This window comes from Artemia franciscana, chromosome 5 (assembly GCF_032884065.1).
Source record: "Artemia franciscana chromosome 5, ASM3288406v1, whole genome shotgun sequence".
Taxonomy (NCBI): Eukaryota; Metazoa; Arthropoda; class Branchiopoda; order Anostraca; family Artemiidae; genus Artemia; species Artemia franciscana.
In genome coordinates, this window is record NC_088867.1 from 33,573,768 (window position 1) to 33,591,733 (window position 17,966).

Sequence of the window (17,966 nt, forward strand, 5' to 3'; positions counted from 1 at the left end):
GAAGTGAAAAATACACGAGTTACAGGCCAAAATTAACAGTGTTATACATATATTCACACTGATGAAAGAACGAAACAAAATCACATAATCCATATTTAGATACTGCAGTTGGCAGTGTTTGAACTGTTTGGCCAATCACAGGCGAGGATGCTTTGATCCCATACAAGGTCACCGGAACATGTCTGCTCCTCTGGAACACCTTCAATACACCAATAGTACTAAAAGACAAAAACAATGCTCAACATGGAAATTTATCTGTAAATTTAAACTGTATTAAGAAACAGACAATGGCAATAGATTACTGATCTTAATTAGTTTCTTAGGACACAGTACCTTTCTATTTGTAAATGAAATAAATTGCAGAGATATGCAGAGAATGGGCAACAATTTTAGAAAGAGAGCCTAAACTAAATTAGAATGCGCCTAAGTATTTTAGACTCCTGTTTGGAAGCCTGTCTCTCTCAGATTAAGGACTTTTGGATATTTTTTTAAGTTTGCATTTTATGGATTTCTATAGCCCTTGTCCATTCTTGTGGTTTCAAAATTGTGATGCATAAATTTTTTACATTTGTAGCTTGATTAATTTAACTGACTTTTCAATGCATATAACTCCTTTGACACACAAACAAAACCAGACGCACACAAAAACTTAAATTTCTGTATGTAAATATAGGGGTATATCCTGCTATATGGTCGGGGAAGGGGAAGAATCTAAACCGTTAAAGAGAATTAGTGTAATTATTAAGAACAATCATTTAACAACTAAAGAATTATAAAAAATTGAAAGGATTAGATTGATTTTGCCTTCAGCATAACCTCTGGCCTTCAGATGCCTCGCGATGTTTCTTCGCTTGAACCAGGAGCGGATCCAGGATTTTTTTTAGCGGGGAGCGCAACATATTTTACTCCGATAAACTTACGAACAAAGAAATGCCACCAATTTAAAGGGAACCTCAACGTAGATAACTTCGAAGACCACATTGCCTTTCCATGACGAAAGTAAAACAGTTCAAAATAGGGATGAAACCTTTTAATTGACAGTGAACAGATATAAAATTATTTAACTGGATTTTGAGTTTTACTGCTGATGATGAACACTGTATATGTGTTCGAAATATCCAGTTAAATAATTTTATATCTGTTCACTGTCAATTAAAAGGTTTTATCCCTATTTTGAACTGTTTTACTTTCGTCATGGAAAGGCAGTGTGGTCATCGAAGTTATCTACGTCGAGTATATGGGGATAATGTGACCAAGGAGGTGTCTAAATATATTAACACCCATAAGAGACACGCAAATGTTATAAATCAACAAGATTTTTTTCATCAATGTAAGAAGAAAAGGATTTTGTCACCTTCAATAAAATTCAATCTATATTTAGCCACTTTTAAAGGAAAAAAGTTCGAACGAGGTCTACAATTCAAGACTTTAAATCATCTGATTAAAGATAAAAGGAGAAAAACAGCTTTATTAGTAAAAAAAAAGAGTTTTACTGCTGATGATGAACACTGTATATGTATTCGAAATATCCAGTTAAATAATTTTTTATCTGTTCACTGTCAATTAAAAGGTTTCATCCCTATTTTGAACTGTTTTACTTTCGGAACCTCAATGATTATACGCCGTTGGTAGGTTGTGAAAATGGTCGTAAGTTTAATCTAAAATTTGCTCAGGATTAAAGTTCTAATAAATCTCTTGAAATTTAAATGATGTAAAAATATTGATACAAAAAACAGTAAGTTATAGAAACCACCCGGCCATAAAAAATTAAAAGCTGTTCACCCCCGTTTAATACATTACGGGATCCCGATTAAAATTGTAAATATAATTAAAGCGCTATACCTCGATATTATGTGTGCAGTACAAACCGAGGGTGGCCTAACGGACTGGTTTACCGTTCAGTCGGGTGTAAGGCAGGGCTGCATTCTATCGCCACTGTTATTTGCCATAGTTATAGATTTTGTGCTTCGTGGATGTAGCTTCAGTGGGGGTCTACAATTAAACCCACTAAGAACCCTTCATGATGGTGTTTTTGCGGACGATATTGCACTCTTCGCTCACGAATCAGAAGATATACAACACAATATAAATGAACTTGAGCGTGTGGCAAATGCTGTTGGACTCTCCATAAACGCTAACAAGACTAAATCAATGTCAAATGCAGTCATTCCTGACTTAGCTGAGGGACTTTTGGTCAACAATGAGGAAATTGAAGTGGTGAGAGAGTTCAAATCTCTATGCAGCATTCTTACGCAAGATGCCAATCCTGAAAGAGAAATTTTGTGCCGAATAGCATTGGCTGGCTCTGCCTTCAATTGTCTCAGAAATGTTTGGAGAAATAGCAAATATTCCCAGAAGCTAAAACTCAGAATGTATAATAGCAATGTCCTCTCCGTCCTTACATATGGCTGTGAAACTTGGAGTATCACTGCGCAACTAGGAAAACGACTATGGGCATTCGATAATAACTGCCTAAGATCTATTTTGAATATACATTGGACTAAGAGAATAAGAAATGATGAGATGTATACCATGACAAATCATACCCCCATCCTTGATGCCATTAGAAAGCAACGATGGATGTATTGGGGGTACATGGTACGAATGGGTGATGAAAGGCTACCTCATGGCATATGGTGTTGGATACCCCCTGGACTCCGCAAGTCAGGGAGACCCAAAATGACCGTTGGTAGGATGTTAGAGAAGGAGGCGAAGCTGGCGAGGTCTTCGATGGAGGAGCTTTGGTCGAAGGCTCAGGACAGGTCGTGGTGGCGAACCACTGTTGCTGCCTTATGTGCCCTCAGGCGTGGGAGGACCTAAGTCTAAGTAAGTAACATTAATTGGCAACTGTAGACTTCTTGATCTTGCACGTAATTTTGCCAAATACTTCAAGTGAAAGTTTTGATGCTGGCTTGAAGAGTTTTAGGAATGGTATCTTTACACTACTTGCACGGAGATGATCACACAGTATCTTTACGGTAAGTTTCTTACTTATCATATTGAATATGCTAGTAATGAAAAAACTATGATTAGCTTCAAAGATGCTTGAAGTCATTTGTTTGGTGCTTCTGTTAACTTTTAATATTTTTAGTTTATTCCAATGGTTGGAAGGAGCTTTCTGAATACCATCACTTTAAATAAACAAAACAACAAGTATTAGGCCTGTCCGTACATTGATACAAAAACTTCAAATGTAACGATTTTATAGAAGATGTGCTATCATAGAACTGTATATAGTTATGAAATTTGACCATGTTTTGATATTATAAGTAACAAAATTTAATTTTGTAATTTAAAACAAAATAGTTTAAGAATTTAATTAAAAATAGAACGGATTTAGTTTCAATGGCCCATGTCTTTTCTTGAATATCAATCATTTTTTTGTGCCACAGAAAAATTCCCTGTAAATATGTAGATATGCAAGTTCTGAATCTCTACCGGAAATCTCTACCACAAAACTGTACGATACACACCGCTTTTTTTATTCTTCTCATGTTCTCTCTTATATAAGCCGCAGTTGTGTTTGCTTCTGCGAAAATACTTGTTTTTCGGAAAAACTAAAAAAAACAAAATATGCTTCTATAGGCGTTAACATGAATGGTTTGATAAGATTCTTATCCATGTTCAGGAGTATATTTTTTCGTCTTTTGTTAAATCATAGAATTTTTTCCCTTTGAGCAAAAATCAATTTTGAAGAAGTTAGGATAGACTAATATAAGAAACGGTATATTTTTTACTATAAATTTTCTTGCAACTCACTGGGAGAAGTGTGCCTCTTTACTCGCTGTTCATTAACGTAAGTATACCAACGACTTTTCAATAATTCAATCCCCTTGTTGAAAGGCCAAATTTTTTGTGAAACAATTTGAATAGTTTGAAAGGTGTAATTTTGAATTCATTATTATTAGGCCATAATTAGATTTCCGATGAAATTGCCGAACATTAAATTTTTATCAAGACCACGAATACAACCATAAGCATCGAACATACCTTGTTGCAATCTGGATGTGGCCAATATTGTTGAGCCCCGTCGCAGTTTATTTGATCCGGATCCAGTGTTGGGGCATTAGGGTCTCTCGTTGTTGTTGGTCCAGGACTTGTACTCTTTGTTGTAGGAGGCGCCCACCATGTTTGCTAAAAACAATAAAAAAAGGCTATATGAAATTAATTTCATAAGAAATTTCTTAAGACATCGTCAGATTTAATACAGAATTTGTGTTCGGTGAGCTCTTCGAAATCAGCAAGAACCCGTCGTGTTCAAATTTGACTTTGGTATCAACATGCCGAGGAAGTATTGTACTGAAATGTTGGCACAATTTTATCGCTCTGAACATGAAATGAATCTGAAAATCCTGCTTTGAAACGAAGCATCATTATCATATCGTTTCAACATGCATACTTTTGTAACTTTCCTGATGTAATCTTCAATGCATAACAACGCATGCTCAACCAGCCACGAGTTACCTGAAACAGTTTGAATAACTACGAGTAACAACGTAATCATATGCGCTTTAATATGCAAATGTGCTTTAAATTTAAGTGGTGGAGAATAATAGTCATTCAAAAATAATTTTACATTGGTCATCTTCGCTCTTTGTGCGAGCTGCTTGTGGGATTATTGGTTAGAAAGAGTCGTGGTTTAAGGTCCATAGTTGTTCAGGGCAACAAAACTACTGATCTTTGATTTCATGAATGCCTCCAATACACTGAGGACTGAAAAGCATTGATACGCGAGTAGGTAAATAGCCATTAGGCATCTAACAAGAATAGAGGCAATCAATCAGGCATAGTTAGTTTTACCTGCTTCAGATGCTTTAAGAAGCATTTGCTGTTAGTATGGAAGAAAAGTCACAAGAAGTTCTCTAAAACACAGGCTTTCTGAGGTCCATTATAAATAAACACATCCTTGTTTTTTTGCTTACTAATTTATTCTAGTTTCCTCTTGTAATCCTAACCATTATAACTATTTGGTCGAAATTGCTTGACATGGATTGTCACTATACATTATTGTAAACATACTTTAGAGAATATTTTAATATAAATACCAAATATTTGACGAAAAATATACTTAAATAGTATCTACAAGTGCTTTTCGAAAAAAGTATTTAGTAAACAAATATCTCTGTATTTGAATATCTAATAATTTCATATCAGTTATTGTATTCTTTGCTTCTTACGCAGTCGAAGACAGCATTTCAGTATACGGCTGACGAAAAAATCAATTTAAATTTGCTTTCAGTAAAATCAGTATTTCAAATGTGTCGTCAGCCGACAGATTTAATCACAGTAAAACTGTCTCCCATGCTGAGAAAAGTATTTCCATTGACGCTTGCGAAGGTAAAGTAGCTTTGAACTTGTAGCAAAGGTTTTTAGTCTTGGAATGCAATTCTAGGTTACTCAAATCTCCGTTTCTGTCGTTAAAATCATCCAAGAATTGAACTAACAGTTGAATCCCTGTCATAGACCTTCTCATCAATTTTGACACAGGAGACACTGTGGATTTAAAAGAAAAGAAATTCATCTGACGATTAGCATGGTGACATGACTGGGCTTCACTATCATCTGTCATCCATCCCAAACTAATCTGAACAGAAGAACTTAAGAAACAGTAAGTTTCAGTCCACTTGATGATAGAATTGATCAATCCATTTCTCCCATCAAGGATCACAGGACTTTGGGACCAACTAAATCCATGTTTAGAAATGAATTTAAATATTTCGTCACTTTCTAATTTTCAGCATAATGGAATCCCTCTGCGAAGAACAAAAAATCAGTCAGAGACAAGAAGTCACTAATAGCGAGTCAGAAATAGATATTTTACATCATTCTAAAGCAGTTGGATATTTAAATACTTAAAAAAAAACTGTTTGAGTAGTATTTAAAAATAATTTAGGGAAAAAACATTCAAATATATTTTAAAATACAATTCACTGCAATGAATATAAAATTCTATATAAAATTATGCTTTATCAGTCTTATTTCATTTATTTCACATGTTAAACAATCAAATGTTATTTTCTCTTTGCTTAATGATTTTGTGTATTTTCGGTTCATCATTCTGTTTTGTTTATACCTTTTGCAATTCCAGTTATAAATCTTCACGATAGTTCTCCCTCAAGGAGACACTTGTTTATATAACGTGTGTTTAGCTAAAATACACGTTTTCTTTCGATAATATTTATTCTTAAGTCATAGCGTATTGAATAAAGGATTGACTGAAATATTAAATGAAACATGTATAGGCATATTAATGTGTGTAGATTATAAGAAAAAAAGCTGAAGTAAATCAGATGTTAATAGAACTTCAAGTCTGTACCACTGGGAAAGAGAGAGAAATATCTGACTGTCGTTGTTGGATTCAACTCCGCTAGATGTACTCATATTCGTCATGTTCACAACTTCAAGTGAATCACAAATCCATCATTTCTAAATGAGAAATAAGGAAAGTTAATTTTTCTTTAATCTTTCAATATTTGTCAATAAATTATATAGTCGTCGAGTTAAAATTAAAACAAAATTTTGCTTTCTCCTGAAATAACCGTTTTCTCCAAAATATTATTCAAGATGTAAGGTGTGGTTTCTATTGGGAAATATTCGTAAAATCGTCCCTGGACAAACGTACCTGTGTAGTGGTTGGTATTGGAGGTGGAATAGGGACGTAATAATCTTTCATTCCTTCGTATAAGACCTGAAGTAATGAACTTGGCCCCCGGCCGCATAAATTTTGAAAGTCGTCCATATCAATTGCCCATGTCATCGCTCCACCATATCCTCTCTCGCGAATATAATCCATTTTTAACGTCAATGAATCTGGATCCTCGTATCCAATCCATTGGTTATCTTGAAAGTAAAGGGGTAAACTTAAGGACAGTAAAACCAATCATATTTCTCATATGCGCTTGTAAGAATGGAAAGAGGAAAAAAGATATCCGCTGATCTCAAAGCAGGAACTGATTTTAGCATTTGGTCGTTAAGGAATAAGAATGATATATCGAAGAATCCAGAAAGTTTTGATATATGCTTTAGTATAAAATCAATATGAAACATTGCATAAGTAATAAAAAACATGGTGAAGCATTTACAATTTGTTTTCGGATTTAAAAAGATTAGAGAAGAGATACATCTTTTCTTTATATCTTAGTACAATGTGTTAAACTTTTTTTAGATCCCCTGAACTAAAATTGGGAAAATGGTTACATTTCCTTTACTCACCTCGAATCTGCAACAATTTGAAATCAATATGTAACTTTACTCTGATGTCATTCTTAAAATAAACAACTACTGAAACAATTCTACTAAAAGTTATTGCCTAGCGATTGAAGCAGAATATTATTTAAAACAAGATATGTGGATATGATGAAAAGAACAAATTAAATTGATTTGGATAAATTAGTTTTAAGAATGTAACTGAAAACTGTAAACACAATTTTGGCATAAAAAAAGCTTTTGAGGAACGGAGAAATATATCTTCATAAAGATATGTACTAATTCTAAAATCCCTTGTTGCAAGAAAACAAAAATGCCAAACTCTTTTTTTTTTTAGCAAGAAGATAAATCTTGACTAGAAAATGGGTAACTATCAGAAGCGATCTTTTTTTGAAAAGTATGTTGTGTATCTCGGAGTTCGAATAAAGCTGTGAAGAACTCATACACTATGTTTTTTTCTACTTTATCCTGTAGAAAACGAATTCAGACCAAAGACGTTAAAGACGGATGATAAGAAAAGTATGTGCGACAAAAATAAATCTTGGTGATACAAATAATATTAGGTAGTGATTACTTACCTTTGTGAGTGAAAGGGCAAAGGCCTATATCATCGTATCTATCTGTCCAGCCACTGGCAGGGTCAAGAAGGTTTACACAGATCTAAAGAACAAAAAATTGCTTACACTGTCAACTTTCATTGTTTCCCAATGCAGTACTGACCGGCTGAGGTTGAACGGCTGTGCCCCTCAGCGGCGGATCCAGAATTTTTTTTTAGCGGGTGTGCATAATAGGTTGCTTTGCAAATAAAGAAATGCCATCAATTTAAAGGGAACCTTGACAATTATGTGTCGTAGGTATATAGTGGAAATAGTCGGAAATAGAGGGTTAAAGCTCTAATAAAACTGTTGAAATTAAAATTTTTAAAAATATTGATGCAAAAATAGTAAGTTATAAAACCACCCTACTATAAAAAAAACTCTTCGTCATCTATAAAAATATATATGATATTTAATATTATGCATTATTTTTCGCCTTTGCAGTTCTGACCACCATCTTTTTGGGTTGTGTATTCTTTGTGACTTTGTATAGGTCAAACCATTTAGCATGTCGCCTAACTTAATGTTATCGTTTAGTGTTCATAATTAAATAAAAAAACAAGTTTTTTTTACATGAAAGTAAGGAGCGATATTAAAACTTAAAACGAACAGAAATTACTCCGTATATGAAAGGGGCTTTTCCTTCTCAACGCCCCGCTCTTTACGCTAAAGTTTGACTCTTTCTCTTAACTCTACATATTAAAACAGTAAAAACTTTAGCGTAAAGAGCGGGGCGTTGAGAAGGAAAAGCCCCTTTCATATACGGAGTAATTTCTGTTCGTTTTAAGTTTTAATATCGCTCCTTACTTTCATTTAAAAAAGCTTGTTTTTTTTTATTTAATTTCTGAACGTTTTTGAATCAATGCATGTTTTGATTTTGGCTCTCCGCAGAGGAATAATTAAAACGAAATTTATATATTTATTTTTTTTGGCTGAATGGCTTTCTCATAATTTTGATCGAATGATTTTGAGAAAAAAAGAGCGGGGGAGGAAGCCAGTTGCCCTCCGATTTTCGGTTAATTAAAAAGGCAACTAGAACTTTTAATTTTTTTACGAATCTTTTTATAAGTAAAAGATATACGTAACTTATAAATTAGCTTACGTAAAGAACTTTTATATTCTCATGTTTTTATTACATATATGAGGCGGTTCGCCCCCTCGTCAGTACCTCGCTCTTTACACTAAAGCTTAAATTTTGTCCCAATTCATTAAGAATGGCCCCTGAATCACAAACGCCGCAGAATAAATAGTTGAAATTACTAAAACTACTTTAGCGTAAAGAGCGAGGTATTAGGAGGAGGTGAGCCCCTCATATGGGTAATAATTTCTGTTCGTTTTAAGTTTTAATGCTGCTGCTTACTTCCAGCTGAAAAAAAACTTTTTCATATTTATTTTTTCATTGTTTTTTTTAAGTAATGCTAGTAAATCCTGCGCTCCCTTCATGGAAATTTTCTTCTCCCATGACAAATTCTTCGATGAAAAAGTTCCCCCTGCATATCCCCCTCTTCTCAATCCCTGCCTCCAACCAAAAAATCCTCCTGAAAACGCCTGTACACTTCCCAATAACCATTACTATATGTAAGCACTGGTCAAAGTTTTGAACTTGTAACCCCTCCCAAGGGGACTGTGGGGGAGTAAGTCGTCCCCAAAGACATAGTTATAAGGTGTTTCGACTACGCTGAATAAAATGGCTGTCTCAGAATTTTGATCCGTTGACTTTGAGAAAATAATTAGCGTGGGAGGGGGCCTTGGTGCCCTCCCATTTTTTTTGGTCACTCAAAAAGGGCACTAGAACTTTTAATTTCTGTTAGAATGAGCCCTCTCGCAATATTCTAGGACAACTGGGTCGATACGATCACCCCTGGGAAAAAAAAAACAAAAAAACAAATAAACACGCATCCGTGATCTGCCTTCTGGCAAGAAATATAAAATTCCACATTTTTGTTGATAGGAGCTTGAAACTTCTACAATAAGGTTCTCTGATACGCTGAATCTGATGGTGTGATTTTCGTTAAGATTCTATGACTTTTAGGGGGTTTCCCCCTATTTTCTAAAATAACGCAAATTTTCTCAGGCTCGTAACTTTTGATGGGTAAAACTAAACTTGATGAAACTTATATATTTAAAATCAGCTTGAAAATGCAATTCTTTTGATGTAGCTGTTGGTACCAAAATTCTATTTTTTAGAGTTTTGGTTACTATTGAGCCGGATCGCTCCTTACTACAGCTCGTTACCACGAACTGTTTGATAGAAATGAAGAGTATTAAAAGAGGATTGAGATACAACTTGCATATTTGTAAAAGATGTATCAAACATTAAATACTAGTTTGTTCAGGGTTGTAACAAGAAAAATAGAAGAAAGAGATAGAAACAATCATACATTAAGACATTTAAGACTACGTTTATAAGTATTAGGATATAAAGCATTAACTAATTACTATTTCTTTTTAGAAATGGTGTTTCAATAGACAGTGTCAACTTTGACGAAATCTCAAAAATTTACTAATCGAAATATCACTTTCCATAAAAACGTAATGTATCTTTCCACTTTTTAGAGTTCGATATGTTTTACGAGCAGAAATAAAGTCCTATAAAAGTTCAAAGTTAAAACCGCCAGTAATTGCTGTCAAAGAACATAATTGGGACAAATAAATAAAATAAATAATCAAATCAAACATTAAGGTAACAGGTATGATGTAGATGAATAAATAAGTATTAAAACGATTTAAAATTAAAACAAAATAAAAAAAGGAACAGAAATTACTACAAACAGGAGTTTGGCTACTCCCCTCCCCCTAACAGTAAAACTTCTTGAGTCTATTGTGTAATTTGTGCTTCAATGGACACAAAATATGTTTGAAAATAAATTTTATGATCGTAACATTGAAAAATAAAAATCTCAGATAAGTAAATAAAGTTATATCTTTTATCTAGCCAATCACGTGAGGTTATACAAACTATATCTAAAGTCACGTAAATTAAGCTATATCTTTTATCTAGCCAATCACGTGAGTTCATACTAACGATATTTGAAGTCACGTTCCTTTGAATATTTCATATGTGCCTAGTAACGGCTGTCGTAATATTTGCAATCATAAAAAGAAAGGCCTAGATATAATGGAAGAAAATATATTATGGATAAAAATAATAGAGAAATCTCTTACCTCATAGTAAGACATGAATCCTGATGCATTGGTATAAGGGCCTGGAGCTCCTCCTCCAACCCACTGTTGTATATAAGCTCCTAAATCATTATTATTTGGATCGCTTAGAGTATACGTTCTTCCATAGAATGGGACACCAACTACTAACTTATCCCTTGGACATCCAAACTCTTCCCAAAGAAGCAGCCCGTCATTCTAGAAGCATTGATAATTTAGCTTATCTCACTTTACACAAATACACACACACACACACACATATATATATATATATATATATATATATATATATATATATATATATATATATATATATATATATATATATATATATATATATATATATATATATATATATATATATATATATATATATATATATATGTATATATATATATATATATATATATAATATATAATATATATATATATATATATATATATATATATATATACATATATATATATATATATATATATATATATATATATATATATATATATATATATATATATGCATATATATATATATATATATATATATTTATATATATATATATATATATATATATATATATATATATATATATATATATATATATATATATATATATATATATTTGTATATTTAAATTAGTCTAAATTTCTATGTAAGGCCTACCGATATGCCACTTTGTAATTTTGCTTAAACTTGGCTATGGCAAACCAAAGTGTTACAACAAATAAAGCTGCAAGATATTAAAACATCTAAAAATTACTATAGGAGGTTTTATTGTCAGAATCATCATTTGGTTGAACCAAAATGGCGTAATATCCCTAAAAAAACTTATATAGGAGAACAGTAATGTAGAATACTTCTTGTCCTAGCTATTCTTGCAATAAAATGATAAAAAAGACAAATAAATAAAAATAGAAAAACGAGAAATGACAAGGTTTTGGACAAATCAAAGCTTCAAAATACATTGAGGAGGAAATGAGATACTGCAAAAGGAAGAGGACTATTTGACTAGGTGGGTTCTTATAAGAGAAGCTCTTGCCGATTATCTGAAAGTCTGTATGAGGGTATACAAATATAATGTATACAGTACTTATTTACATAATTATGGAATGTTCATTAAACTAGTATATGTTAATTAAACGTTTTCCAAGGAAAATGTTTCAAAGGCAAGTAAAAAACAATATTAAAACCTAAAACGGAATAAAGTGTTATAGTAAGTCACATTTCCAATGAGCAGAAATTATCAGGAATGAATAAACGGAAAATTAGAACGAGCATAAAATCAACTGAATAATCAGCCAAAACTTAAAACAAGTAGAAATTATTTCGAACAAACTCAAAATGAGCTGAGATTAGAATGAATAATGCAGTCAAACCTGAAATGAGCAGAAATTACCAAAGTAATAGTGGCAATGCCGGCCAAACAAGCAGCTATCCTGCTCGAATTAAAGAGATTGCTTCGAAAATTACCAATAGGGGTTTTTAATTTATGTGGTTGTGAATTTCCTTTACTTTTTTATGAAACGGAATAATAAATACTTTTACAGCGGAAGCAAAAATATTGTTTTTACTATAACTTTTAACTGAATTTAAATTCAAAGAAATTGTTTGTACTTCGCGTGAACTTCGTTAGTGCTATCATTTTCTTATGTAATAACAAATAATAAACATTGTTTGAAATGTCTACTGTTTTCAAGAAAGCGCAAATGACAATAGTCTTTAGAGGAATTGAGAAGGGGGGGGGGGGGTATTCCAGCTCTTATACGCAGTAACTAATGCTCATTTTACGTTTGGATCAATTAATCATTGAAATCTTTAATTTTTTGCTTATGTTCTTTTTCTGATTGTCTTTGCTCTTTGCTCAGCTGGTTAGGATTTGTATACTATATAGTGTGTATTCGCGTGATGTTTTACTGAAAGCTTTATCCTTGTCCTTCTCTCAATAAAGCTGAAAAGTTGGAAAAGATGAATTTTGGCAAAAATAGCCTTTTTATTTCTTGAAAAAGGCTTGATGTGAAATTCTAACCTATAGACATTGTTTTTATTTGTTCCATCTTTCTAAGAAGAAATCGACGTTTTAGCTCTAGATCTTAAGAATGCTGATGCTTTTCATTTTAGATCTGTTTTGTCCAGATGCTAGGGTGAAAAAATTTGCTCTTTTTGAAAACTTTGCACAAAGTTCACAAACAGAAATCAGCTTGAGACACGTAACTGACAAATATTTTCTTGTTAGAAGCAACCATTTTTTGTAAAAGTTTATCTGTATAAAATCGATCTTCTGTAGCTTCAATTTTTGACAATAGTATACCTACTTTATATTTATTTTATATATTTTAGATGGTTTTCCGGTTTTGTTTCTTGCAATTGGTGGCAATTCTGTGAGTAGATAGTTTATATTATGCACAGAATAGTGTCATGGGTTGTTTGAGCTTTGTGTATCTCGATTATAGCCATCTTTATGAGAGAAATCCGCCAATGCAAATGGATGAACTTAGTAATTCTATTTTAGCAAAAAGTATCAGATGTACACTTTTGGTTTTGGTTAAGAAAATATTTCCCGACCGAATAATAATTTTTAATTTTATTTGTTTGTAACATACAATTGTAACATAAAATTACTTGTAACATACAAGTAAGTTCAGAAGAGTTAATAGACAAAAAGATACTAGTGACCTTACTAATGTTTTTAATTTATATTGCAGTTGCACAGTGTAAATGCTTCCCGTCTGTTGCTGATTATTTCAAATAGTTCCGGTGACTTTCACCGTTTGCCTGGTTTGTGCTCTTGAATCAAAAGTTAGTGGACGTCATTCCAAGAGTGCAAAGAACGGTGAAACGGTGCAGAAACGGTGTAGCACAAAAACTCGGAACATACATTTCAAAAAAGTTTAAATTTTGGTAAAGTTCTTATTTTCTTTTTCATATCTTTCCTCTCCCTCCCTCTGAAAGTTATGGATTTTTTTTCTCGTCCAAGAGCAGTAGCAAGAATGTCTCTTTTCGTTGACTTTTTCGTTATTTGTAGAAACATATTCAACTTCAACATTTTCTAGCATGAAATTCATAAGGTATTAAATGAATTAGCTCAGCAAATTAATTTTACGAATGTATACTTACCACATTAAGTTTTTCGTATGACCATTGATCCAAACCGGGTCTCATATACAAGGGACTATGGACATCAGCATAACCTACCCAATTGCCCCGAAGGTCGTATGTCATAGTATGAACTGCGTCTAGCAGCCTGAAATGTAATGTTTTTGTTAAAGTGCTATTATGTCTGATTGCTGCTCTCAAATCTAAGCCGTAATAATTCTAAAGTATTATGCTTTACAGGAGAGTGAAAAAGCCAAAAAAAAAGACTTATCAGCTTTTGACTGTTATTCAAAACACAGTCGCTCTTAGGGTTGCTCGCCCAGGGACAAAATTAGCCTCGGTGGTCATCCCCCCTCTCAGACCCGCTCCGATCAAAGACCAAATAAACTATTAAAAAAGTACTATCGCTTGTCTTCTAAATGCAGATTTTGTCGTGCTTCATTTTTATTTGTGATTTGATATGATGCCCGTTGTCGCATTTCTTCTAATCGAAGAGTTCATTTTGTTTCATTCTATCCTAAGCTATCCTGATCTATGCAAATTTGTGTCTTGACAATATCCCTGTTATTCTTATAGTGCTCTTTTCTTCACACGTTCAACACATTAATTAAAAACTGATTACAAAGATGATAATTCGGACCAGTATCAAAAGAAATTTCCAAATTCTTCTTCCTTTGCAGTAAAAATGTGGGTTCTTCTGGGCAGTCACACTTAATTGTGCAACAGTAACCAGTCATTAATCCTAGCTTTAGTCATCGTAATTTTCAATTTATGTATTTTTTGCTTTTTCTAAACATCCTTGTGGAAGGGCTTACCTTGTTCATCATTTACTGAACATAAGTTTTCCGGAAAGTGATACACATTAGGCCTACTGCTCAAAAAATGATGCTGCAATCTCATATTAGAACCAATCATTTGGGATTCTGATAACATTCTAGCAACAACAGCCTCGTTGTCTCTGGAAGCACTCTCCATCTTTTTTTAATGCCGTCTCAAGTTGTTTCATTAATACTAGCTTAATGTGAAGAAGCGGAAAACGTATGTTGTCCCAGCTAACTATTGTATTAAGGATGAAATTTGGCGTTCTTGCTTCAAGCTTTCTATGAATCTTCCATTCTTTTTAATGCAATATTTTTCTTTGGCTCTACTGTACCACATGCAAATGAAACATGGGATTTTTCGTTTATACTCTTTGCTGACAGAGAAGGAAATCTACCATTTTTAGATCCATACAAATGATCTGGTTGTGCTCACAGCATTTCTGCTATTCCATGATCCTCTTTATATCATCATATGCTTCTTTCAACGTTACTCAGTGTCCAATTGGAGCTGCTCTTTGAAAACCACAGTTTAGACAACTATTTAGATTGTAAAAATGTAATTTTCGTTCCGCTGAAAAATAATAAGTAAAATTCAATGCACCAAGTACGTAGACCTTGGTTATCTTGACAGATTGTCCTGTGTGAAGAAAGAGAATGAAAGTCTAGTTTCGATTTTTGTGGAAAGAAATTCGTGTATATCCATTTAATAAGCTATTTTTTTCAGTATAGATGTAAATACCTCTCATGCTTTTTGGAGAGTCCTAGTTGTCATATCAAGTCCTTTGGTTCAGATTGACTAAACTGTTGACTTTTGCCATATGTTTCAGTTATAGTTCTGTCATCAATTACCGATTTGTCAGAATTACCTCTACTGTTGGTTCCTTCCTCTTTTGACTCTTCGAGCTTCTTAAAAGCTGGCAAAAAGCTGATTAGGGTGTGCTTTACGATGGATAACTGATAGGGAGTTAGAGAGAATAATTTGTGTTGATTTTTCCTGCCGATTTCGCTAGTGTTTGTGAAACAAAAATAGCAACATGCTGTAAAAAAAGGTCATGAAGCATCTCTTCACAGTTGTTGCATGCAATATTTGGGTCTTATATCTTGTTATGATGATAAAAAAAAATAGTGAAAATAATAAAAATAAGCTGAATAAGCAAGTTTGACAAAACTTTTGATATTGCATCTCTGATGAACATATGTAGACAAACCGCAAATGTAACAAACGAAAACCTGCTGCAACACTTATATTCAATCAATGATTCTCTTTAATATAATAGGGGACTGAAAATAAAATCAGGAAGAAATACCATGACTAACTTTAAAAATGATTTAAAACTAAAGAATAACCTATTTCAATTGTAGGAAAACTAGTGCTCCCAGTTGAAAACTGTTACTTAGAAATGAAATCAGTATGAAACAAAAATATGCAAAACCAGATAAAATATATGTAGTATCGCAACCAGCTTTTTTACTTATTGTATAGTTTGTTTGTGTGTTATTGTTTTAAATAAGTCAAGTTTCCGTCGCTTTAATTATCAGTGTATTCAGAATTTATCAGTATTCCAAAATAATTTTTTCGGTACTAAACGACTCTCTAGTGTGGAAGTTAGATTTTGTTCTGAATGATCTTCATTGCAGACTATTAGTGTTGCGGCTCTTTCGTTCCTTTTGTGTAGCACTAGATGTACTTACTGACATAGTTCAGGTACATGGTAACCTTCTTGCAATCTGAATTTTGCTACTGGGACTGCAATCGTAAGCTCCCATCCTTTCCCTTCTTCATCAAAAGCTGCTCTAAGCTCCTAGAAAAGGTGGAACGAAAATTGGACATTCAATGCATTGTATCATTTTGATGATAAAAATTTGAAAAGGGCAGTAGAAGCCCTACTCTTCTGTGTGGGGTAATTTTTTGTTCGTTTTAGGTTTGATATGACCATTCATTTTAAATAATTTTTAGTTTTAACTTTGAATTAGATAAAGTATTTCTTCTCGTGTTTTTTAACATAGCTCTTTACTTTTCTTTTTTAATATATTTTAAATTTATTCTTGTCTTTAATTATTATAGTTTTTTATTAAATAATAATAATATCATCGTTTGTTAAGTTTTTTTCTCAATTTTCCTGCTTAAGGTATATTTTCCCTCCTATAAAAACTGAATTTGAATTTGAATTTGAAAAAACTGAATTTACAGCTACAGCTGTAACTTGAACCAAAAGAAGAATATATTTTTACCGTTGATTTTATTAATCTCATATCTATTCATTCACCGAACCAGAATCATAAAACTAATTAGAATTAATTAAAAAACTTTTTCACAAAAGAAGTTTTTCAAAGAAAAGTAAAGAACTCCATTAAACAAAAATGAGCAAAAATAGAATCAAATAATCTACCAAGCGTAAAATTACCACAAATCAGCATCGACAAATAAGTGAAACCCCCAAACGAACGGAAATTACGATAAATAGCCGAGTCAAACTCGAAACGAGCAGAAATTTACCAGAGTAGGGCTCAAAATCCCAATGCCTTCTTATGGCCAGAACATAATTAGCACTTTAATGAAACAAGCAATACAAAATGAATGTACATTTTCATTTTAATATACATATACTGATATTTATTCTCTAAAATACTAATAATATTTAACTTATTAAAGTTATAAAAGTGAAAACATTAAGAAAAAAATTTTCAGTAAAGAGCAAATTATGTTCTGGCCTTAGGGAGGCATAGGGGTTTTGATATTTACTCAAGTTATTTCTGCTCGTTTCCAGTTCAACTCAACTTACCCTGAAAGGTATAGCTTATTAGTATAAACTGTTTATTGTAATATTGCTTTGTCACCCTATTGACAATCTACATGATTATATTTCGTCTTGATTTAGTCTAGCATTCGTCTAAATATCCATTGAAAGCTTCACCTTAACACCCTTAGCTTGTGTAGTAGCAATAATTGTTGGAGCAGTAGTAGCATTAATAGCAGTATGCACACGGCACGTAGTTTTTTCAACATCCCTTTCAACCCACGGTTGGAATTTTTGACTTAATATCATCAACCTTTCCTAAAGCATTGCTGATACGTCCTCTTGACTGAGT

General features: G+C 32.7%; 2 protein-coding genes across 3 annotated transcripts in view; one reads left to right on the forward strand and one right to left on the reverse strand.

Moving 5' to 3' along the window:
- The window catches only part of LOC136027298 (angiogenic factor with G patch and FHA domains 1-like), an 88,664-nt gene that overhangs the window by 50,700 nt on the left and 19,998 nt on the right, over window positions 1-17,966 (forward strand). For both annotated transcript variants that reach the window (XR_010617566.1, XR_010617565.1), the window contains exon 12: window positions 13,665-13,860. The gene's annotated coding sequence lies outside the window, so the exon portion shown is untranslated. The remainder of the gene's footprint in view (window positions 1-13,664; window positions 13,861-17,966) is intronic.
- The window catches only part of LOC136027299 (endochitinase-like), a 37,206-nt gene continuing 19,272 nt past the window's right edge, over window positions 33-17,966 (reverse strand). The window contains exons 5-11 of the mRNA XM_065704406.1: window positions 16,569-16,678; window positions 14,077-14,203; window positions 10,968-11,162; window positions 7,785-7,866; window positions 6,623-6,840; window positions 3,991-4,134; window positions 33-218 (exon numbers count right to left, since the gene is read on the reverse strand). Coding sequence (XP_065560478.1) covers window positions 96-218; window positions 3,991-4,134; window positions 6,623-6,840; window positions 7,785-7,866; window positions 10,968-11,162; window positions 14,077-14,203; window positions 16,569-16,678 — 999 coding nt within the window. The 3' untranslated portion in view covers window positions 33-95. The remainder of the gene's footprint in view (window positions 219-3,990; window positions 4,135-6,622; window positions 6,841-7,784; window positions 7,867-10,967; window positions 11,163-14,076; window positions 14,204-16,568; window positions 16,679-17,966) is intronic.